The sequence below is a fragment of the Neolamprologus brichardi genome, chromosome 17 (assembly GCF_056152115.1).
Source record: "Neolamprologus brichardi isolate AB-2024 chromosome 17, ASM5615211v1, whole genome shotgun sequence".
In the NCBI taxonomy this organism is placed as follows: domain Eukaryota; kingdom Metazoa; phylum Chordata; class Actinopteri; order Cichliformes; family Cichlidae; genus Neolamprologus; species Neolamprologus brichardi.
In genome coordinates, this window is record NC_142120.1 from 3,398,118 (window position 1) to 3,422,161 (window position 24,044).

Consider the following 24,044-nt stretch of genomic DNA (forward strand, 5'->3'; position numbering starts at 1 on the left):
TTGAGTCAGATCACTCTATTTGTTTGGCGCCTTCACTGGTTTCTAGCAGATTAGGCTTAACCCTGAGCCAGAGTTTACAAAGGTGATTGTGCAGGTACACAATGTGTCATGTGGTGCTAATTAGCTCCAGCTTTACCTTTTATCTGGACAGCACTAGACTGGATGTGCATTTAATCACCTCATAGGGTCCAGTCCACCAGGGTTCAAGCCACTTTCTATTGTGAACTTTCACCCACAACTAGTCACCAGCCTTTATTGCTGGAGTCTCAGTTGTAGTTTTCTCAGGCTCATCCAGCTGCACCTGCTTAAACAAAACTTAAAAACTCACTTAGTCTACGCTGTCATATATTCATCACAGTTCACCTGCCAAACATCCAGAGAGGTCCCTCTCAGGGTTGAACCAGGCATTGGCCTGCCTCTCGGCGACTCATGTGGCATCAGGTGTGTATGCGCACCCGGAGAGGTTCTCATTGACATAAGAAAAATGGGGAGAGTGTCCACCCATCTCAGTCTACTGTCATAATTTTTCTTTTCAAAGTCTGATTTGCCCTTTCACCACCCCTTGTGAGGCAGGGTGGTAAACAAATCGGTGTGTTATACCTAGAGCCTTTTCTACCTCTGCCAGTTCTTTATTGGACAAATGTGAACCATTGTCAGAGCATATGCTCCTCGGGACACCATACCTGGGCATTGACTCATTTTTCCGCCATTTCACTACAGTCCGTGCTCATTCATTTTTGCATGGGATTGCTTCCACCTAGCTTGTGAAGCAGTCCACTGCCACCAGCAAGTACCTGAAACCTCTCACTCTGTTTTCAACTCCCAAATCAGGGACTTGAGAAGCCAAGCTCTTGAAAAATCTTGAAATATGTGCATCCGCTGCAAAGCTGCAGCTGCGTGTGTAAGTTGACAGCCACAATAAAGAAGTGTACTGAAAAGTGCAAACATGTGGTCGGGTCTGTCGTGCATCAGTGGTGCTGAAACCCAGGATTGGGGCTACCAGAGTCTTTGTGCATCGGTATGATCTGTCCTCTTTCTTCCATGGGTAAATCCTCTTTGGGTTTGTTTTACTCCTCTGAGGAAAACGCAACATACCACATGTCTACTTCCACTGCCTTCCAAGCGTTTCGTGCGTTTGGTCCCAGGTCAAACTCAGCGCGTTCTTGACCATTGAGCCCAGTGTTCTAGCCTCATAGTTGCTTCCAACTACAAGTGTGACATGAGAGTGTAAAGTACTCTCATCTAAGCCTGAGTTATACCCGGAGCTCTGTAGCTCTGTAGTTGGGTCCTTCTCGTCCTCCTTTAGTCAATACTGTTCCAGATCCCAGGCCTGCAAAGGCATCTGATTGGGGAACCTTTGCCTTTGAGCTCATCCATACTATATCTGGTTGGGCCCTCCTCCTCCTCCTCCTGTGAATAGTTTTGGGAAAGAGGGATAAGGCTCCTGAGGCCCTGGTTGTGCCCGATTTGGGCATTGCATCGACCACTGTCTCATCTGTCCACAGGCATAGGAGGCTCCATGTTCATGACTGTATTTTTTGTTCTTTCTTTTTAGGTCTCTCGTGTCCTTCCAAACGTGTCTGAGACCATCTTATTTCATTTTTGCACAAAGAACTTCAGTCAAGGCCTTCTACATGTTCTGTATGGCCTTCACTATCTCCTGTTTGAGATGGGGATTTGAGGGTTAGCCTCCGGTAATCATCTGCTGTGTAGCACCCTTATCTGTCTTCTGCTGCCGTTTTGTTTGGCCCAGGTAACACTAATAATCACTCTTTGCCACTTGGTGCTGCAGTAGTCTTTTCAATAGAGCTTTAACTTCTTTCCTCTCCTGTTTTCCTCTTTACCACATACCGACGATGGTAGTGCTCCAATTTCTCCACCTGCATTCTGTAGGGCAACCTACCTAGGCTCTTCACAAACTGCATCCGCCAGAGTGCCTGGATTGCAGTACCGGACTCACACATTGTCCACCTGTATGTTTCTCCCACATGGTCCACCTGTATGTTTCTCCCACATGGTGGTGGCCCTTTTTAAGTACTCCAGCATCCTTTCGTTGTCTTTCATTTTTATGTTGCCCGTGGTTTCCGTATTACGATCAGTTGGGTATTCCTTCCTTAGAACCTCCCACAGGTGCTGTTGGTGCAGGTTAAATGGCGTAGAGTTGTTGGTGTTTCCTCCCAGTTGCCAGGATCGTTTTCTAATTTCCATTTTTCTTGGATTTCATTTTGGACTTCCTCCCTTATGGAGTCCTCTTCTTCTGAGGCCTCCTGTAGGGCCAGCCCTCCGACGAACCCTCTTTCATCATATGCAGCCTTTGGATGGTGTAGGGGGGCAAGCTGCCACTGGTTTGTGACACCACTTTTCACTTGGAACAGTGCGGCTTGTACTACTGCCCCATATAGGGGTGGCGTTGTATACGTTTTCTCTTTTTTTAAAAAAGAAAGAAAATTTGTAACAAACAAAAAATAAAAATATTTCAAATAAAAATTTCCCTTTGGTACCAATGTTTGTTCTCACTAACAACCTTGTGGCACAACTACAGTAGTCACCTTAAAATCTTACCTGGATGCACCCTTTTAAATCAGGTTTCCAGTTCAAAATAAAACAATTTCAATGACAAAGGTCCAAATGGCAACGTTCAAAGCCTCAGTGTGTAGCTGTCCATACCTCAACGTTACAAAAGCACAACCACTGTCCACACCCCAACCACACCTCACCTCACAGTAAATGATCATCTCCATTTTAAGCATTTCCAAATAATTATTTTCCATACTGCCAGTATAAATATACACAGTATACTGCCATCACTACAATATACATGTTTTACACACTCCTTTTGTTGCTGACATTTACAGGCTGTGTGCAAAAGGCCACACTCTTCAAATTCATGCCAACTAATATTTTTACGTCCAGTAGGTGTCCTACTAGAGCAAATGAAGCTTCAAGAAGCTTTGCGCTGGGGTGAACCAATTGGATGAAAAGCTTCAGTGCTTCATGAAGCTTCATCTGCCCATCACTACTAAACTGGGTGAACTAAAACTAAAACATGAAAAAAACCTTAAACATGGTGAACTGACATGGATACCTGAAGACATGACAAGCAGACGAGCAGACAAGGAACGACTGAAAACTCAAAAAACTAAATACACACAGGAGGCTAATGAGGGAAGTTGGAACACATGGGGAAAACAGCTGAAACACATGAACATAATAATGTCACAAGGGGAGAGTAAAACTAAACACAGAGCACAGGAATACAGGACCTCTTCAAAATAAAACAGGAAACATAATGAGACGCAGACATGAGAACATGAATTTGACAACATAAGACACACAGACATGAAACATATGAAGGGCAAGGGAGACTTAACAGGGGTTGAAAACACAAGGGGAAACTAATAAGCAAATGAACTTAGATAACCTAATGAACATAACCATAAACATCAAAATAAACGAAAACTCAAAACGCTCGCTCAAAAGACCCAGGATCGTGACAGACAGTGCAGGAGCGTGAAATGGCTAACCAATTACTTTCTCCAGTAAAGTAATTAAGTAAGGTACTGCATTATTTTAAGAAAAGTAAGGGGTAATGTGAAAGACATTATTTAAGTAAGGACCCAACATTGGTGACATTAATAATCAGGCATCGCCACCTGTGCATACTCAGCATGATTCAATATACATTATGCATTATCGCCTTTCTAGCATTTGACAAATCTGCTGCTGCTGTCACCACTTTCTCACACTGAGCACACGACTTAGAGTCTGGAGCCATTGCAGCAAACATCATCCAGCCTGATCACTTTGGTACGGAGCCCCGCAGGGGACATGGGAGAAAAAAAAATTAAGACGGACTTTTGCGAGATCTCGCAAAAACTAACTCGGGATCTCGCAAGACTTTTGCGAGATCTCGCAAAACAAACTCGGGATCTCGCAAGACTTTTGCGAGATCTCGCAAAACAAACTCGGGATCTCACAAAACTTTTGCGAGATCTCGCAAAACAAACTCGGGATCTCGCAAGACTTTTGCAAGATCTCGCAAAAGTTTTAGCCGCATTCTTCGGAGGCCGCCAGCTCAAAGTCGACCGGGAGGTCGAGGCACGATGTGCCGGGAAAGCGGTGTTCCTCCCGGCTGTAGTAGGTCTCGACCTCCCGTTAGCTTCGAGGTGGTGGGTGTCAGATCTCCGAAAACGTCGGAGCACTTTTGCAATTATGTGATGTCTTGTAAACCGAGCAGGTATCTGACGTTTACACAACTACATTCACGCCTCAAAATATCTTAAAAGTTTATTTTGTGACCCAGAAAGAGTAATATTACAACTAAGTAGCTGCCGCCATTGTTGGAATTCAACTTTTGCGAGATCCCGAGTTAGTTTTGTGAGATCTCGCAAAAGTCCGTCTTAATTTTTTTTTCTCCCATGTCCCCTGCGGGGCTCCGTACTTTGGCAGTGGGTCATTGATGATTCTTAAAAAGTGGCACAGACCTCCATGTGTTAGCCAACAGTTCCCAGGACTGTTATGTGTTTTGCAACTTTGTTGCTTGCAGTTGCAACATAGCTGAATTCATTTGAAGTTACCATCATAGTTGATAACTAAATGATGCCAGTTAGGCATGCCTCCTTTTTAGAATAGAATAGCCTTTTATTTTCTTGTGCATGTACAAAACAAATTGTGGGTTCTCCACATCAACTGTGCATGAAATAAAAATAGAAACAGTAGGACGGCAAGAATAAAAAACAGACAAAAGGAGTACATACGACAAAATAAATATACACAAGCGAGAGAAATGCATCCAGAAGAAATGACCAAATTAGAGGACAGGTTGTAAAGTGCTTGAAAGTAGTGCAATGGACTTTGTCTGAGTTGAAAGAAGTGTAATGCTATATCAGTTATCAAGTTTCAACACAACCTTTATGTTTTCGTGACTCCAAGAGCAGCGGTGTGCGCTCTGTAGTGCACAATGGGACGATCTTAAAGTTAAGTCAAGAGATTAAGAGCCACCACAGCATCGTCTTTGAGCTTCTCTTTTAATATTTTTCTCTTTTTTTTTTTTTAGGTTTTTCCAAACACAGAGCTGCTGTTTGTTTCTATTCGTGTTCTCAAAAGTTGGTCCCTGCTTCTTGTTGCTACCATCAGGCACCAACACATAATCCAGCATGTGTCTCGGACAAGTCATTACGAGAACTTCTGACTCTAATGGTCTAATATGCAAGGACAGCGTCCTTTATCATTAATTGACATTTTATGATTTGTTTGTATAATTAGCACTAAATGTGGCAGACATATAAAACCTACGAAGATAATCATGAGGAAAGCACTCAGGTTTTTCTTCTGATAAGGTTAACTCACTCCTGCTGTTTTTTAATTATTCTGTATAAAGGTTGGTCTATTTTCTATAAACAACACCTCAGCAAATGGGATGGTGCCAACCTTTTTCTTCATCTTCAATATGCTCATAAATACAAAGTGACAGGAAATGAAAATCATTTTACATTTGGTCAAGGTGGAAAAACTTCAGCATTAAAACAACAAAAACAGAAATAGAAATGATAAAGTGCAACAGGAAAATGTAAAATATAAACCATTCATCATTCAGCATTTTCATCAAGGTTTCCCCATCATTTGAATTTAACCTAAAATGCTTTAATATCATCTGACTGAGAAGCTAATTAATCATAAACTGTTAATCTACATTAAGTACAGACCAGCTCACAAGTAAGTAAAAGTTCTTTTCTATTGTGAACATATCTGTCATTAATATCTACTGCTTATTTTTTAAAGATTTTTTTGTGCTTGTTTGCTTTCAGGTATGTGTTTGCATATGATTAAATTATTCAGCACAAACTCTATTAAGCTCCTTCAAAATAAAATTTCCATTTCAAGACACTGCATACCCCCTTTTTGCACCACTTTTGTTAAGCAATGACACAAGAATTATTAGTAGTTTGATTAAATGCTGCTGTAGTTGCTGCATTGCCAATGTGCACATTATGTAGGTTTGTGGTCTTGTACTGGATCAGATACTCGGGGTAGATCTGATGCATCTCAAACACCACATATATGGAGGGGTCCATTACATCATTCACACAGCTGTCATAGAAGTTTATGCCCCCTCCATCCTTGGAAGGAGGTCGGCGATAATCAGAGGACCCTTTGGTGAAGTCTCCCACCAGCACCCGTGAGATGAACATGTCTCTCACATCAGTGTCTCCGGTGTAGTTGTGGGAGTAACTGGCATCACGGGCAAAGTAACTACCTGTGTTTAGACACCAAAAGATACAATTATCAAAACTTTATTTGTGGGAAAAGACAAAGAGCTAAGGATTATTTTCTTCAGTGATAAACAGAAACAAACAAAGCCTTTGGTTTATTTTTTTTTTTAAAGTATCACTTCCCAGCACCCAAGGGTGTCACAAAAAAGACTGCAAGATTGAAATGAGAATGTTTGGAATTTCTGATTTTAAATGTATTTTTTCTGAAAACATAATTTGAATATTCAATAACCGTTTTAACTCACCTTTGCCATAAGCCGTTCCATGAGTTCCACAGATTCTCCAGTCAAAGTTGTGGTGACAGATGGTGTCTACATAATTGGAGTCAGTGCCATGAAAAAGCTTTTTCTCCATCACCTTTCCATCTCTTTTTTTGCTCTTCATTTGATTTTTCTGCCTTGAAATAGGAGACAGGATAAAACTAACTCTAACTGGTACATGTACAGTAAGTGTGGGAATATAAAGTGAATAAATGTACTATAGACATCTACACATCTACAGTATATATACTATATACATCTGCAGCAGCAGTCTCTGTAGCCACAAGCGGAAAGCAGGATAGCATTGAATGCTAAATGCAGCTAAATGCTGTATAAACAACAGATGCAGCTTCTGGTTTTGAAAATATAGCTTAAATGTTCAGCTCAGGTTTGCAAAATCTGAACAAACCACAAGATTTCTGGAATAATGTCCTTCAGAAAGCAGAGATGTCTGGCCACAGTGCACATCAGAGTCTCTGCACAAACACCTCATACCAGCTTTCAAGCTCCGTGGTGGAGGCGCGACGATTTGGGTTTGTTTGGTTTTTTACACAACAACAGGACCTGAGCACCTTGGAGTCACTGAGTCAACCATGAACTCTGTATACCAAAGTATTCTACAGTCTAATGCAGTGTTGGGCAAGTTACTTTGAAAAAGTAATTAATTATAGTTACTAATTACTTCTTCAAAAAAGTAACTGAGTTACAAGATTCTAAAAGTTATTAATCACTAGAAAAAGTAACTATTACGTTACATTAAAAAATGTTTAATTTTAGAGCATTATTGGCTGTTTCTGACTACTTTCAATTCTCCCTCTACATTTCACCTTTAAAAACTATTTCCTTTGCCTTGTTTGGTATCATCCTTTTCAGCACAACAGAATTTACAGTTATGTTTTCATTTTGACAAACTGTACTAACACAATTGATCTAAAATCAGATAAAAAACATTAACTCTGAGTAGAAAAAGTTATATTTTTTACTGTAACAACCAAAAACATGTTTAATGAATCATATTTCATAACTTTAAATGCAAGTATAAATTGTAAATTTTAAAATCATACGCACAAGTTTTGCAAACAACAAAGTTATTTGCAGCCGTTTACCTTTTACCCTTTTTTAAATAACCAATTCAAACTATTTACAGAACAATCAGCTGTTCTTCATTCAATAAGATGCCACACAGATTATTTCTGTCCACTATAAAGGAGAACATCACACCTGATACCTGCAGGTCTGACATAAGGTCATTAGCAGAGGTCTCGCTGCGCTGTCCTTAGACAGTAAACGTGACGAAACTATTCAGGAAATGGAATGCCATGTATATATAGTTTATCATGACTCTGGTTTTACGTGGCCTAGCAACACAATTTAAAAACTGGTATATATCACCTTGTTGCTTTGTCTTGAAGTGGTCGTGTGATTGGCTTACCACGACTACTTTATTCTTCCTCAGTCAAACAGCAGCACTCATGCGATTGTTTTGCCCCCTTAGCTCCAGGTGTTTTGCCAAAAAGTGATCGGCGGGCAGAAAGTGATTACCGTCCGCAGGAGCGCGCACAGCTGCTTAAAGCTGTAGCGTCCAGATTACTTACAGCTACTTCCGTGCAACTGATATAAGATGCGGTAACCTGAACACAGCTTCAACCGTCAGTTTGTTGAAAAATAGTAACGCGACCGCACCGCATTTTAGTAACTGCGTTGTAACGAGAGGTAGTAGTAATTAGTTATATTACTCGTTACTGAAAACAGTAACGCTGTTACTTAGAACATCGTTATTCTCATCACTGGTCAAATGTGAGGCCATCTCTGAATGAATCCTGAATGAAATGCAGGGCTTTAACAGAGCGGTGCATAAATGAATGCCTGCAAACTGACAGCTGGTAATACTATATACACTTTAATAAAAAGCTCAGTCATATCAGTTACACAATCATAACCTCACTTTAGCTGGCAGCAGTGGTACAGTAACTTTATACTCACAGTGAAAGATGGGTGCACATTAAATGAAATACGTACATCTGAAAGTTTTCCCATAGAGCTTTGTTCTGAATCCTCTCAATGTTGGTGATGTCACAGTCTTTCATGGTTTTATAGAAAAGAGCTTCAGCCTCCTTAAATTCTTCTGAGCTGGGCTGGAGTGAGATTCGCTGTATGAGAAAACAAAAACAGGCACATTAAATATTTTTATTCACAATGACAATGAAAACAACAAGTGCTCTGCTCTCTGCTTTTCCTCTCAATAGCTTGTGGCAGATAGCCCCTCCCCTCCCTGAGCCTGCTGTTAAAACTGAGTTTTTTCCCTTCCCACTGTTGCCAAGTGCTCGCTCATAGGCAGTGTTGGGAAGGTTACTTTTAAAATGTATTCCACTACAGATTACAGATTACATGCACCAAATTGTATTTTGTAACGTATTCCGTTAGGTTACTCGATGAGAGTAACGTAACGGAATACTTTGGATTACTTAATATATTATCATGCTGTTTACAACTACATGAATGTACTATTGCTGTGTGATTTATTACTGAAGGTTACTCGCCATACCAACACCAACTAGATGTTTAAATCTTAATATAAATGAGTAACAGTAGGTGGACATTAGGTCAGGCTGCATGTTTTGCAGCGATCTCGTATAGAAAACTATTCCACACGTATATAAAACAGGTCAGCGGCTCCGAACCGTAGTAAAGGGACCTCTGGCTAATACGTCGGGTTCTGTGTCGGGCTCGTAGACGAAAACTAGCTTTACTTTGTTGTCTGGGTCAACTTTGCTAGCGAGAGACAGAGGAAAACACGAACACGGTGTACAGTCGAGTCTTAATAGCTTACTTACAACTGGGCTCGTCAGGCTCTCTTCTTGGCTGCAGTGGTTATTATTATATTTACATGCTTCCAGCTCCCGTTTTTGCTCGATGACAGCTCGTACTTTTCCTTTTTCTCCCTCCCTCGCTCACAGACACATAATGGGTATGGCAGGTTTGGCAGTCTGCCTGTTGCCTTCATGTTAAATCATTGAAAAAAATATTTCTTCACGTCATTATGAGACGCGAGATTGAGACACAGGCATTAGAGCCTCTTAATGTTTTGTTTGGGTTTCCACCAGCGTGGAATTACCAAAAATAGAGAGGGGACAGCCTAACATATGAAACAGGAAAAGACGGCTGTGTAATCCATTTATTTTAGCAAATTAACTGTATTCTGAATACCACCTTTATAAACGGTAATACAGTTACTCATATTTTTTATTTTAAATACGTAACGGTGGTACATGTATTCCATTACTCCCCAACACTGCTCTTAGGGGGTTGTCTGATTGTTGAGGTTTTCTCTGTGTTATTGGAAGGTTTTAACTTAATATATAAAATGCCTTAAGGTGAGTTTTTTGTGCCATATAAATAAAATAAATCGAAATTAAATTGAATTGAATTGAATAGGGACAAATTGCCATCCCAATGCTTAACAGCAATCAGCTAATGTGTTTCTTAATAATAATTAAAGAATAATTAGGCTGCCTAATGTAACATACTTTTTCAGCCTATTCAAAAATACTAAAGTACTTTTGTTTACAAAAAAGAAATAAATGCCTAGCAATGCTAAATTGTATGTTTTTGTCACGGTTCTGGGACCGTTGGACCCAGTATTTTGAGTTTATTATGTTTTGGTTTCATTTTGCATCAGGGATTGTTTTCTTGTTGTGTTAATGATTATGATGTTTATTATTAGTGTTTCATGTTTCTGTTTATTTGTGTTTAGGATTTGTTCTTTGGTTGTGTCTGCTTTGTATTGGTCTAAGTTCCATGTGTCATTTTCTGTCTGTCTCTCAATGTCGAGTCTGCCTCTTAGTGTGATGGTTTCTTGTTCCTGTTTTACTGTGAAGGTCTGCGTCTCATGTCATTGTGTTCAGTTTTACCTGTCGTCTCGTTAATGACTCCCAGCTGTGTCCCCCACCTGTGTGTAATCTCCCTGTGTTTCTCTGAGTGTATTTTAGTCGTGTCTTTTGTGTTTGTAGTCGCTGGTCCGTCTGTGTATCCACCCTGCTTCATCTGTGTGTTTCCCTGCAGTCAACCGTCATCTGTGTGTTTCCCTGCAGTCAACCGTCATCTGTTTCCGCCCGCTCTCATTCGTGTCCAGGTTCGTGTTCTGTAGTCAGTTTGTTCCCAGTTTAGTTTAGTCTTTGCTCCGTTCGCCCATTTCCTTTTTTTGTGTTTAATAAACCACCCTCACACCTGTACAAGTGCCTGCGTTTGGATCCTCCTTTATTTTCCACACGGCTCATCTCACTCGCCGTGACAGTTTTAGCTTGTTTACTTTGAATAAATTGCTACCTAACGTTTTGTAAAAACTGGAGCTACTGCTCAGCACATATCGGCTGTTTTTTTTCTCCTCCTACACCACTTACAACAGAAACTCTGTTCTCACGTCAGATTAGCCAGACGGCTGCACTTCATTCCTTTTCAAATGATTTAAGAATTTGTCACAAGATAAAAAGACCCCATAAAAAACAGGAATAAAACATTCAAGTGAACGAACATGAAGAAGCAGAAAACCTCCTAATAAACTGTCTTTTTCTGCTTCTAACTCATTTTTACGAGCTGTCCTTCTAATAAATGAATTCATCCCGTCCAATGAAAAGCTTCGCATCTTCAACGCCAACACCATTTTGTCCTCATGTCTATTTGTCAGTAAATTTACTTGCTTACTTCTGTTATTAATATTATTAGAATACAATTAATTTTGAAAACATCTAAATTTAAGAGTGTGACTTACAACAGAATAGTTATATTTTATGGTTTTTACAATACCGAGCATCCTGTTTGAGGGATCTGTGTGTTGTCCCAGGTTTTTGGTATTGAAGTGGAGGTTTGAACTGAAGACCTTCTGCAGAGAGAAAGAGTTCAAATTTACTTTAATGATGTCATTTTTATAGAAGCCGATTTTATTTTTGTTTAAAATTAAGTTTACAACTTTCCTGGATCCAGCATCAGCTCTTGTCAAGCTTTATGAAGCTGTACGCTACAACAGCAACATTGTTTTTATTTGTTTGCTTTTGGTTAGTGAGCTTTGTTTGACTCTAAAGACCAAGGCAATATCAGTACTTTGGCATGGTTACCTATCAGTATTGAATAGAAATTACGTTAGATTCAAGACAATATGCTGGTCTCTAGAGATCTTGGTGTAAAAACCAAATCCCATCTCCAACTGGAATAAAGATGACAAGAAAGTTCAAGTATCTAATGAATTTAGAAAAAAGTAAGGAAGTCTGGTGGAGCTGATTTTGGGATGACGTACCTGACTTTCTTTTTTAGGGCATCTGCAGCAGAGACAAAACGTGGCCGTCTACAAACAAGCCTTTTGGTGCCGTAGTGCTTGTTTGTCTGCATCATGTCTGAGGGGCAAAAAAGTAAACTTGCACAACAACTATAAAGCCGATTTTATATTTTAACATGCAGAAGTATGCATGGTTCCCTATTTGTTTACCTTGGAAACTGAGTGAATATGACTGTGAACCAGCAGTGAACTCCACCACGTCTTTATCATTGGCCAGAAACTTCTCCTCCAGCTTTGCACTGTTGATGTCTGCTGCTTCGTGTCCACCAATCTGCAAAGTGAGAACAGTAAACGTGTTTTTAACCTTGAAGGAAACCTGCATCGGCATATGAACAATGAACAGTTCATATGAAAAGGACAACTGCCAACCATAGGGATGAGGGAAAAATTGATACACCATAGTATCGTAATATTTTGCGTGGTAATACTGTAACATATATGAATACTTCATGAATTAAATTAAAATATTCTGGAAATACTATGAACAAGAGAGCTGGTTTCATGGACCCTCGTGCTGAGATAATGTTTACATTCAACTGACGATCATCCAACACTGGACACACTTAGCTTGACAGCGCTAACTGGATTAGCCTGTGGCTTATCACGCAAGTAAAAATAAGACTGGAGTAAAAATTGGTGGCTGCAAGATATGGGCAGTAACGCGTTACTTGTAACGCGTTACTGTAATCCGTTACTGTAATCCGTTACTGTAATCCGTTACTGTAATCCGATTACTTTTTTAAAGTAATGAGTAAAGTAAGGGATTACTATTGCAAAAACGGTAATTAGATTACCGTTACTTTCCCGTAGGAACGCTGCGTTACTGCGTTACTAAAACCGCGATTTTTTTGCGAGAATGTCTCATGACAGTGACGTAAGCGAGTGCGACGTTCGTGACAACAGCTGTGTGCAGATCAACAATGGATCATATATCAAGTGCGGGAGAGAGTATGAGCGTGCAGCGTTTAAAGCGTGGAAGTACTGACCTTACTTTGAGTTTGATTCCATAAAAAGTGACAAAAACATTAGTGTCCATTGTGCGTGGGAAGAAAACTTCTTTTTACAGCGAAAAAACCCTAAACTTTCGAGCAAGCACCGAGTAGCTACGACATAATGGGAAACTCACAGAGAAACTCGCAGATTCTTTAACTCACCACCGCGGCACACCTGCACCAGGGTAAACCTCCGCCTACCTCACTCCTGCTTTACAGGTGAAAATAGAGCAACAGGACCGCTAGTCTTTGACTTTATTTATTTTCTGCTGTGTTTTACTTGCATCTATTTGAGAGACTGAGTGTAAACACAAAAAATATTTTATTTTATGTGCTGGAATGTGCAGAAAATAGGTTTAAATGTTAAACTAATTTCTTCCAGTCAGAGAATGTTGCATATAATTTAATTTCTGCTTGATGCATAAAGTTAAAAGATTAAAACTAATAAAACAAGTTTTAAAAAGAGACTTTTCCATTTGATTACATTTTGTATGATGGATTATGCAGAAAAAGTAGAATTGGGCTGAAAGATCTATCACTTTATCACCTATTCAGGTTGTAAATCATGTTTTTAAAAAATAACTAAGTAACTAAGTAATTAATTACTTTTGAAAATAAGTAATCAGTAAAGTAACGGGATTACTTTTTGGGGAACTTTTATTTCAAGTAACTTGACCAACACTGGTGGCTGCCTGGTGATTTATTGATTTATTTATTTATATTCTGTGACCAACTACAACTTGTAGTGAATACATTTTTGCCCAGAGCTTGAGGTTGTTGCACACTTGTGACCACGTTTGAGTGCAAGGTTGTCTGACGGGAGGCAAACTTACTGAAACCAGTTGCAGTCAGACTTGGACTGACTCTAATCACTCACAGAGAGATTGGCTAAGGTTTGCAGATAGCTTCCATCTAATTTATAAATGCAGACATATTACCAACAAGGTGATATATACCAGTTTTTAAATTGTGTTGATAGGCCACGTAAAACCAGAGTCATGACAAACTATATAAATGCGCCATTTTTCCTGAATAGTTTCGTCACGTTTTCTGTCTAAGGACAGCGCAGCTGTGATGTTCTCCTTTATAGTGGACAGAAATATTTGGAGTGGCACAAATAATTTGTGTGGCATCTTATTGAATGGAGAACAGCTGATCGTTCTGTAAATAGTTTGAGATGGTTATTTTAAAAAGGGTAAAAGGTAAACGGCTGCAAATAACTTTGTTTGCAAAACTTGTGCATATGATTTTAAAATTCACAATTTATATTTGTTTTTAAAGTTATGAAATATGATTCGATAAACATGTTTTTGGTTGTTACAGTACAAAATATAACTTTTTCTACTCGGATTTTATGTTTTTTGCCTGATTTTAGATCAATTGTGTTAATACAGTATGTCAAATTGAAAACATAACTGTAAATTCAGACACGTGAGGTTGTGCTGAAAAGGATGATACCAAACAAGGCAAAGGAAATAGTTAAAGTGAATTGTTATAATTTTTACAACAACAGAGTCCTGAGCAGAGAGGTCCAGCAGCAGTGTGTGCAAACGGCATCAGCATGGAGAAAACCCATCATCATGGATGGATGGAGATGCGTTTCCAGCAAGCTGCAACTTCACTGTGTTTGAAGATGACTTTTGAGGAGACTGTCTGAGTGACATTTGCCATGTTTGGAGTGAAATGGCAAGATGAGACAGTGGGAAAACACAGGACAAAGCTGAAGAGAAGTGGGAGAGGAGAACGGAGTGAGAGGTGCAGGTGAGCACACAGAGGAAGGCTGGGTTAGCAATCCTGGGAAAAAAGGAAACTGCTTTAAGTGGGAAAATTGAGAAGGAGTCTGGACTACAAAATGAGAAAGGTACACAAAAAACACACACACACACACAGCTTAGCTCCATAGCCTGGTTCTGACCAAGCTCTCCCTTGCTAGCGAGTAAAAGACCGGTCTTGTTTTCGTTCTTCATGAGGAATAAGTCTCTAAACTAGCGGAGCCTGTGGAAGCACAGACTCAACATAAATAGTTTTGAAAGGTTAAATGTAGAAGAAACATCAGAAGTAGTTCAAAATGGCCAATTATAACCTGGACCTCAGAGGGTTAAACACTTTTTTTTAAAGTAACGCAATAGTTACTTTTCAGACATTACTTTTAGAATCTTGTCAATCAGTTACTTACTCAGTTACTTTTTTGAAGAAGTAACTAGTAACTATAATTAATTACTTTTTCAAAGTAACTTGCCCAACACTGCTTGCATATAATGCTGTGCTACCTAGTGGGTAGCTACAGAGCTATGGTTAGCATAATATAAACACATTAGCACAGTGAAGCAAACTTTTTTTCCTGTCAAGAAAGGTTAACATGAGATTCCCGACAGCCAGAGACAAATGCAACTGCATGGCAGGAAAAAGATCCTGTAAATGGACGAAACTTCAGTCAGGAGTTAGTGCCTTCGATGCTTGTTGCCTCCTGGGAACACGAGGCGGGTCTGGGCCCGCGCTGGAGAGTCAGCGCAGGATGGCTGCTGTGTTGCCTGGAATTACTCCTTATCCCCTACCCAACCTTGTTGCTGGTCGCGTGCTCTATAATGTTGTACTGTGGACATTTATGTGCTTTCTGTGCAGAGGAGTTTTTTTGTTTCCTGTTCTCATGCTGTCCTCCTATAGCCCAGCATGAGTAGAGGTCTCTGTTTTTCCTCTTGTACTTTCCCATTGTAGTGTCCATTTCAGTGTTTTTTCTGTAATGCAACCGTTCTCTGACTTGCATCCCCATGTGATGTCTGTGTTGTGTGTGTAAGGTCGGTGGGCGGGTTCATTCCACTGCAGGGCAACCTGCCACTGCATGTGTCGAATAAAATTTGAACTTGAACTTGAACCTCTAAGATAATCTATCTACAATATTAGTCATTAATGTACTGCTGCATGGTTTGGATTGTTTGCTATGAAAAATTCCTGATCCTCAGCTTCATCTACCCATTTTAATCTTTCTTAGCCTCAAAGTGATTCTTTTCTGACCTGTTCCAATATTTGGTGTCTTGCAAACCGTGGGGCAATGGGCTGTAGTTAAGGTTTTAAAAACTGAGTTTTAAAACATGCTGCATATGAACAGTGCTAATAAAAATGCAGAGAGGTCGACAGTGATCACTGACTATTTTTAAGGGCTTGTTCAGATTAAACAGAACAAGATGAGAAGCATTAAAACATGTAATGAACACAGTAGAAGTTTGGACCCAAAAGCAGGGTTCATACATCATCACTAACAACCAGAAACAGTTTTCTGACAGTGGGAGGAGCTATTATTTAAAAAGCTTCAGAAGTGTGTTAAAGGTGGTCCATTTGGTATGATTGACATCACTCATAATTGACGTCAATTAAAAATGTTCTGGGTCCTTGTGGGTTAATTTTTAGCAATCTGCCAAAATTTCTGCAAACACTCTGTAGTTACTCACAGCAGATGCAAACATGTTCCAACTCCCAAACTCATCCTGCCAGTACCAAAGCCACTCTGTGGTGTGGATGAAGGTCGGCTCAATCACCGAGTTTTCTGTCGAGAGTCGACGCACTTTGTTCTGTCCAAACGTCATCGTGTCAAAGTGCACGGCCGGGCTGGTGCTACTGCAAAAAAACAATCAAGAAAGTATTAACATTAGTTCTACCAAAATCTTTGTGCATTGAAACACTCAATGAAAGGATTCTCCTGTAGCAACAGAAAATCTTGTCTCACTTCATATTTTCTCTTTGTTTTATAATTATGTTAAAGTTTCAAATTATTATTTTTTTAAACTTTGTCAAAGTTTAAAATGAGCATCTGTTATTTTATCAGTGTATATATGAAAGAAAATATGGAAAAGCCTAATATCTAAAAACATTGGGATGATTGTGTCACGGCCAGGCGGATCAGCTGCACTCTCTCTCCTCTTCTCTCTCGCCGTGGGTTCACGCCCTCGGGAGATGAGACACCTGGGTCTCATGAAGATGATCAGCATTTAAGCCAGGAGGTGACTGCTGTTCCTCGCCGGATCGTTGTCTATCACGCGTTAGTGAAGCCAAGCTACTGCAAGTCGAGTTAAGTGTGTTTCCTTTGTGCGTTGCATTTAACCCCGTCTCCCTGTCTACAGAGCTCCCTGGAGTGAGAACGTGTTGTGTGTGGATGATCTGAAGAACGCGTGCTTTTCCCCAGGACTTCCCTGGAGCCCCTTTTCCCTCACGCAGCTGTACCTGGTGAATTGTAAATAAATTTTTCTTGTGTGCATCTGAGCCCGGAGTCCTGCGCTTGGGTCCTCCTCCAAACCGTAACAGACTGTGTAAAATAAATCTCTGAAGAAGTTCAATCCCACTAAATTTAATCGTGTGAGTACCTGTAAGAGTTACTGGGGTCACAGTAGTCTCTCTCAATTGTCTCATTGTCGGGCAAATCAGTCCACTGGTGTCCCTCTTGGACCTGCCATCGGTACGGCATCTTATCATGAGCTTTAAAACATCGATCTAAGAAGAAAGACAGCTGATCAAAGTCAAGAAAGAACTACATTAAAGCCTCAAACACTTACTAACCGTGACTTTCTCACCATCATGTTTGCAGTGACCTTTAATGAAGTACATGCAGATCTCTGTTTTATCTGAAAGAAACAGGAGATATTTCACAGGCTTCATTCAGACAGCAGTTTTAGTTCATCTCCCCACAGAAGTGTTTCCAGATTTACCTCTAATGGTCCTCTGTCTCTTGTTGTGCCCTTTGTTGGCTTTTGCAGCTTCATCGTCAGCTGCATGAATGTCACTTGAGAAACGGGCGTTTTCTCGGTTGACCAGGTTACCGTCTTTCCCTCTATCCCAACGGCGTGGCCGCTTTTTGCTCTTACCAAAAAGACTGCTTTCATCAGTGTTGTTGTCATTAGCAGAGACTTCACCACTGGAGCAGTTTCCTCTGTGGACTCTATCTTCCCTGTGGGTTCCAGCCAGCTTCAAAGCTTGTTTATTTGCATAAGCAGCCTTCAAGGACTGAAAGAGTGTGTCAGGAACGCCTCTAGCTTTCAAAGCTCTGAATGGCTGTGGAGCATTAAAATCGTTGTTCTTCCAGCAGCTGCATTCACGGCTGATGTAGGTCTCACAGATGTGGAGCCTCCTGCAACCATCACCATCCCGACACCTGCCGAACTCTCCATCACCGTTGTTGTAGTCGTAGCATATCTGATGGAGAGAAGAAAAGAAAAGGTGGTTACAATCATAGCCTGTATATAAAAGATGGTTATGGCCAATGTTATATCCATTATTTATGTTAACTAGCAAGCGAGAGGCGGATCTGACTGAGCAACTGAGGACATGTAGCACCCACATGTAAGTAGGTATAACCCAAAATCATACTTTGCTTTATCGCAGCAATAAATGCACGATAAATTAAAGTTAGCAAAATGCTAAATAAATAAATAAAATGTGAAACTGGTGCCCAAGATCCTTAACGTATTGGGAATATTTTTACTGAGGTCATCGGTCAATGTGGGATCATTTTCTTATTAAGTTGTTTGCAACAGAAAAACTCTTCAAGCTTTTTAATATTGTTGTATTTTGTGAAGTTGGTGGGAAGGTTGAGCTGGATATCAGCATGACAAGAAAACGTGTCTAAAGAAAGGCTGCTTGATCAGCAGATCCAGTATTGATTGAGTGCTCGGTAGTAAGACTCACAGCAGGAAGGAGTGTGTGGTCACTCTGCAGCAGCAGGGTGCACAGCTCCTCTCGGCTCAGGCTCTCCAGCTCATGCTGCCTCAGACGTCTTTGGTTATGCTCAGAGGTCAGCTCATGGGAGAAGCTGCAGCCCCTCCTGTTATAACAGAATCCATACAGCTGATTCGTGGCTGTGAGTGCTAGCATCCATTTGCTCAGTTAAGAAGAAAAAACCCAAACCAGAAATAAAAACAGTGGAATACATTTAAATGCGCCGATGTCTCTCACTGTGGGATGATTATGAAAGCTTATCTGTCTGGAACAAAGTCAGCTGTTTTTGAGGCTGTTAGTGCTTAAAACCAAAGGGTTTTATCAAATGACAGCCTAATAAATCATGGTAGTAATATTACATAAATGTCAAACTTAGGTTTTGGGACAGGGATTAGTCCAATACCAGCTTTTTATATATAGCTGGGTAGAACTAGAATCCCTTTAACATTTAAAATTGAGACAAAAATTCAACCCAACACACTGTAAAGCCATTTTCCTTTCACTTCCACTCTTTTTTCTAACTGCTAAGCTAAGCTGATGTTGTAGCTGCACATAAAAAAAACATCAGAGAAAATATGTCTAAAGGATTTTGGTTGTTTTTTCAAGAACAGCTCTATAAATTCTCTGTAGGCTCCTCTTGTTTATCTGTTTGTGTCTTCATTTCTATTCCTGTTATTTGAGTTATTAAAATATATGTGGCAGGTGTGTGGAAATATCCATTGCATAGTTTTCCTCCCAATTACAACATGGTTCAGTCCATTGTGTCAAAACCGTGTTTGTTGTCAGTAGCAACCGATGCAGATATCAGGTTTACACGATAAAAGAGTTTGAAATCCTGCCTCCACCTGAGCTGTCAGATGCAGCTTTCTGTATACAGATACAGTGTGCAGAAATAATAATACTCCAATGCAGTAAACTATAATTTACTTTGAGTCCAGCATATTTACCTGAGCTGACTGAACTCACAGAATCCGAAGAGGAAGTTTTTGCACAGGTGCAGACCCCTGCACGTCCCCGGGCAGTCTTTGGCTCTGCAAAGTCTCAGGCGGGTCCTGGCCACCACCTTCGGCTGTCCGTTTGGACAACACCGAGCAAATTTCTCTCGGTTAGATATGATCTCCGACACCTTCGTGGGATCGCCGGAAAACAGATTATACACTAAATCCTCCGTGTTGACTGCTCCTTGATTGGCGCAGATCATTCTCAGTATTTCTGTCTCCATCGTGTCCGAGCTCTGCCTGCGTTAACGTCCACCTGGGAGATCAAAACACGGCCTGACTACAGCCGCTGGCTTCATGCAAGGAGAAAACTTATGTTCTCCTTGCATGTGATATGTGGTATCATTTCTTATGATTGGAAAGCGAAACTGAACTATTTTTATCTTGGACTGATGCTGTAATGCTGCTGATGTCCACTTGGGGGCGTCCCTGCGCTGTATGATCTCCTAATGCATCCCACACCTCGACTGAACAGGGAAAGAAAGAAGGCTTTATTCCGCTTCACAGCTGAACAGACTGAAGACATTTCCAGTAACGCTATAACAAAATCAAGTCTCATTAATTTTATCTAAATGCTTTCTGCATTCTTCTCTTCAAAGAGTCTGTAATCAGATTACTGTGTTTTTACAGTAGGTGTTTAAGATTACATATGCCACTTTTAAAAATCCGATTATTGTAATCCCATTATTGCCATCTGTTAGTCCCACCAGCTTGAAACATGCAGCAGAACGGCTCCTGCCTGCAGTTTGTTTCCATGTCAAACATGCAAAAAGAAGGATTGGGCTTATTGCCTATTATAATCAATATGTGCTGTATTTTAACCGGAAATTCATGTAAAAACTTACTGTCGACTTTTAAATTGATTTTCTCATTTAGATGAACTTCCAGTACATTATGACGGATATGTTTCATTAGCACTGGAAACCAGTTCACCAGGTCTTAGCCTCCAGCAGCAGGAGGAACATTTAAAGTTCCCTGGCATCACTCATCTGCATTTTCTTGTTAACGTGCAGCACATTCCCCACCAGCTTCATTGCTTCCTGTCCCCCTCCCTTACTCCGAGGAGTATAAACATGTTGGAAGTGATTTTTCCATTCCCTCGCCCCCCCCCCCCCCCCCCCCTCTTTTTTTATTGCCTGTCACTTCTTCCACCATCTGCTGCCACCAGAAACTATTATGCTTGTTACTCTGAAAAAGCATCATTTTCTTTAGTATCATAAAGGCATACAGACAAATCTGACCAAGAGGATCACGATGACCAGGTTAAGTAGCCTACAATATAGTCATTTGGTCAGCAGTCTAAGATGCATAGCACCTTACTTGATTAAGATGTTTAAATCAAATTATTTTGGAGGACATTACCTGGTTCAAATAACCAATTTTACAGTAACTATATCCTATATAATCGATCGGTTTCCTTCTTCAATATCAACTGAATTTTGATTATCTGGGGGCAGAAAAACAAGCTATTAGCAGTGTTGGGAAGGTTACTTTTAAAATGTATTCCATTACAGAATACAGAATACATGCCCTAAAATGTATTCTGTAACGTATTGCGTTACGTTACTCAATGAGAGTAACATATTCTGAATACTTTGGATTACTTAATATATTATCATGCTGTTTACAACTACGTGAATGTACTATTGCTGTGATTTATTACTGTTACTGAAGGTCCGCGGCTCCGAACCGTAGTAAAGGGACCTCTGGCTAATACGGTGGGTTCTGTGTCGGCTCGTAGCCGAAAACTAGCTTTACTTTGTTGTCTGGGTCAACTTTGCTAACGAGAGACAGAGAGAGGCGTTGAAAGGCTGCTCCAACGGAACTTATTGTTTCAGAGGAAAACACGAACACGGTGTACAGTCGAGTCTTAATAGTTTACTTACAACTGGGCTCGTCAGGCTCTCTTCTTGGCTGCAGTGGTTATTATTATATTTACATGCTTCCAGCTCCCGTTTTTGCTCGATGACAGCTCGTACTTTTCCTTTTTCTCCCTCCCTCGCTCACAGACACATAACGTGTATGGCAGTCCATTCTCCCTGCAGCACGGACTACACTGCCCATGATGCTACATTCTTTAGAGCTATACCGGTAGCATTCTGCCTATTAGCTTAGCACAACAACAACAAAAAGGCCTCTCTCACCCAGGAAACACGCAGAGAGAGAGCGTCGCCCTGTAACCATGGCAACCACAACGCTGCCGCCTGGAACTACCGTCAAACAAAACCCAAACAGTCCTGACCCGCCACAATATGAAACAGGGAAGTACCGCCGTGTAATCCATTTATTTCAACAAAGTAACTGTATTCTAAATACCACCTTTTTAAACAGTAACTGTAACGGAATACAGTTACTCATATTTTGTATTTTAAATACGTGTATTCCGTTACTCCCCAACACTGGCTATTAGTGCTTACAGATGACTAATAACAATGTGATCGGTAACCACTCTTGCCTTCCATTTTGAATGGAAGTGTATTCCCCGACCAGCAGGCAAAAACCCTTTTTGGTCTTGTTTTGTTTGCTAGGAAAATGTTGGAACCCACAGTTTGAATGGAAGACACCAACTTATAAGCAAACACTTGCCAGTAGAACATATGTAGCCTCCCCTACTGATATATTGGTAGGGGATGCTACATCAATCGTGGATGTTAATTGGCCGATATTAAAATAAATAATAATAAATAAAAAAAACAAGATTATTTTTCACTGTCACTCTATATTTGTAAAAACTCATAAACAACAAGACATAACGAATGTTAGGAAACTATATGTGTGTCTGTGTCAAAGAAAAAACAGTGAGTGATATATCAGATTTTTAAAGCGCTAAATATCAGTATTGGTCTTAAAAATCCTCGATCAGTCTGGCTCTAGTCAAATCTTTCGTTGGTAGTGAAACTGTGAAAAGTGCAAGACAAACCAGAAATGGAGACCATTTGCCATCTAAGTAAAAGTTGCACATTTTGAACGCACACATCCTCTGTTTCCAGTTTGTGTTGCATTTTTCAAGTTTTACTACCACTCAGCTAGTTGGCGAATGGGTGCCAAGTCAATCGCCTCACGATCACATGGAGGTGTTTGGTTCAATACTCACTTTTTGACTTCTTTGTCGCCATCAGATTTCACTGAGCAACAGCCAAGAATTTCTAGAAAACACTCACAAACCGGTTACACCAATAGGAAGATGTGTAGAAAATGGCAAGAGATTTAGACTGACTGATTTAGACTTGTGCTTCCTTTCAATGTAAATCTATGAATCTCTAACAATGACTATAGTTTACAGAATGAATGTCATAAAGTCATCAGAAAAATGTGTTTACTGACGTCACGGTGCAGGGGATCTCTGTTGGTGCGTCCCATTTGAAAAACAGAATTATTCAGTTGAATGCTCACTCAAGCCGGACGTGTATATGTAAGCATTTAAACACTGCAGAAAGTACAATTAACAGTAACAGTATTGTAGAAATTCATTTCACCGAAACAATAACGTGGCGCACAGTGTGACGTCAAAAAATGTGCACACCTTTGATGCTGCGTTTTCTCCATTTTTCCCATCTATACGTAAATGCAAAATCTGAGTTTTCAAAAATATCCACCCTGGCCGGCATTTTTAAAAATCTCCGTTTTCACTGACCGAAAACGCAGTTTATGTGTGGACAAAAGGTGCAAACGCATAGAAAAATCTGCGTTTTCAAAAATACCCGGGTACGTGTGGACGTAGCCTAAAACAAGATTGTTTTCAAACTGCATTGTCATAACCCATATTAGATTTTTAAATCTCTAAATATTAGGGGTGCAACGATACACAAAATTCACGGTTCGGTTCGATACTTTGGTGTCACGGTTCGATATTTTTTCGATACAAAAAAATGTTCATGCCTTTTTAATTTGTCATTTATTAAAATTATAAATATATATTTAACTTAAAAGTACAGTTTTTAAATTTAATGTTGCTGAAACAACAAAGTAATAAAAATAAAGAAATCTATCTGATCAAGAAATCACTCCTCTTTGGAAAAGAGAGTTTATTACAGAGAAATGTCTCTTTCCAAAATAAAAGCTATACTATACGCTTCTTCTGGGCTATATTCTCAGCAGCATATTAAACATATCAGGTCCCCATAAGGAGAATCATGTGCTAACAGCTGTCTAAATGACTCGGCTAAAGTTTGTAGCATGGGTGCTTGTTGTTTTTGTCTGCTTCCACTTGTCTTTGCACTAGGATGATGTCGGAGTAAATGTGCAGTCATATTCGTTGTGTTCCCACTAGTGCTGTCAGCGTTAATCTGAAATGATGTTAACGCCACAACACAGCAAATCTCCGCTAATGAGCTAACGCGGATCGCCCTGTGCGTGGGGCTGGACAGCGTTAACACGTTAACGAGCTAACTGCGCTAACGCACTAGTTCCCACCAATTGAGCATTGTGGCACATCCGACATACTGTTTTACTTTAGTCCATGACTCGCTTACCTTCAGGGTCATACGTCA

The 24,044-nt window shown here is 40.2% G+C and overlaps 1 protein-coding gene across 1 annotated transcript; it reads right to left on the reverse strand.

Moving 5' to 3' along the window:
- Window positions 1-5,781: 5,781 nt before the first annotated feature.
- Window positions 5,782-20,534, reverse strand: LOC102795493 (protein mono-ADP-ribosyltransferase PARP12-like). Its single transcript, XM_087830835.1, has 13 exons — window positions 19,929-20,534; window positions 19,504-19,810; window positions 18,527-18,662; window positions 17,551-18,034; window positions 17,416-17,466; window positions 17,209-17,335; window positions 16,300-16,465; window positions 12,012-12,132; window positions 11,823-11,919; window positions 11,336-11,411; window positions 8,552-8,682; window positions 6,518-6,669; window positions 5,782-6,256 (listed from the first exon to the last, which is right to left on the reverse strand). Exons 2-13 carry the CDS (start codon window positions 19,776-19,778, stop codon window positions 5,916-5,918), a joined length of 2,157 nt encoding a protein of 718 aa, XP_087686961.1. The 5' UTR covers window positions 19,779-19,810; window positions 19,929-20,534; the 3' UTR covers window positions 5,782-5,915.
- Between the last annotated feature and the right edge of the window lie 3,510 nt (window positions 20,535-24,044).

What these genes read in the sequence shown, in the direction of transcription:
- LOC102795493 (XM_087830835.1), bottom strand. Translation starts at nt 19,778, where the DNA reads ATGGAGACAGAAATACTGAGAATGATCTGCGCCAATCAAGGAGCAGTC. An exon ending in TCCCTCAAACAGGATGCTCG is followed by an intron (nt 8,683 to 11,335) that starts GTATTGTAAAAA and finishes TTTCTCATACAG; the next exon opens with CGAATCTCACTCCAGCCCAG. An exon ending in TGGAACGGCTTATGGCAAAG is followed by an intron (nt 6,257 to 6,517) that starts GTGAGTTAAAAC and finishes GTCTAAACACAG; the next exon opens with GTAGTTACTTTGCCCGTGAT.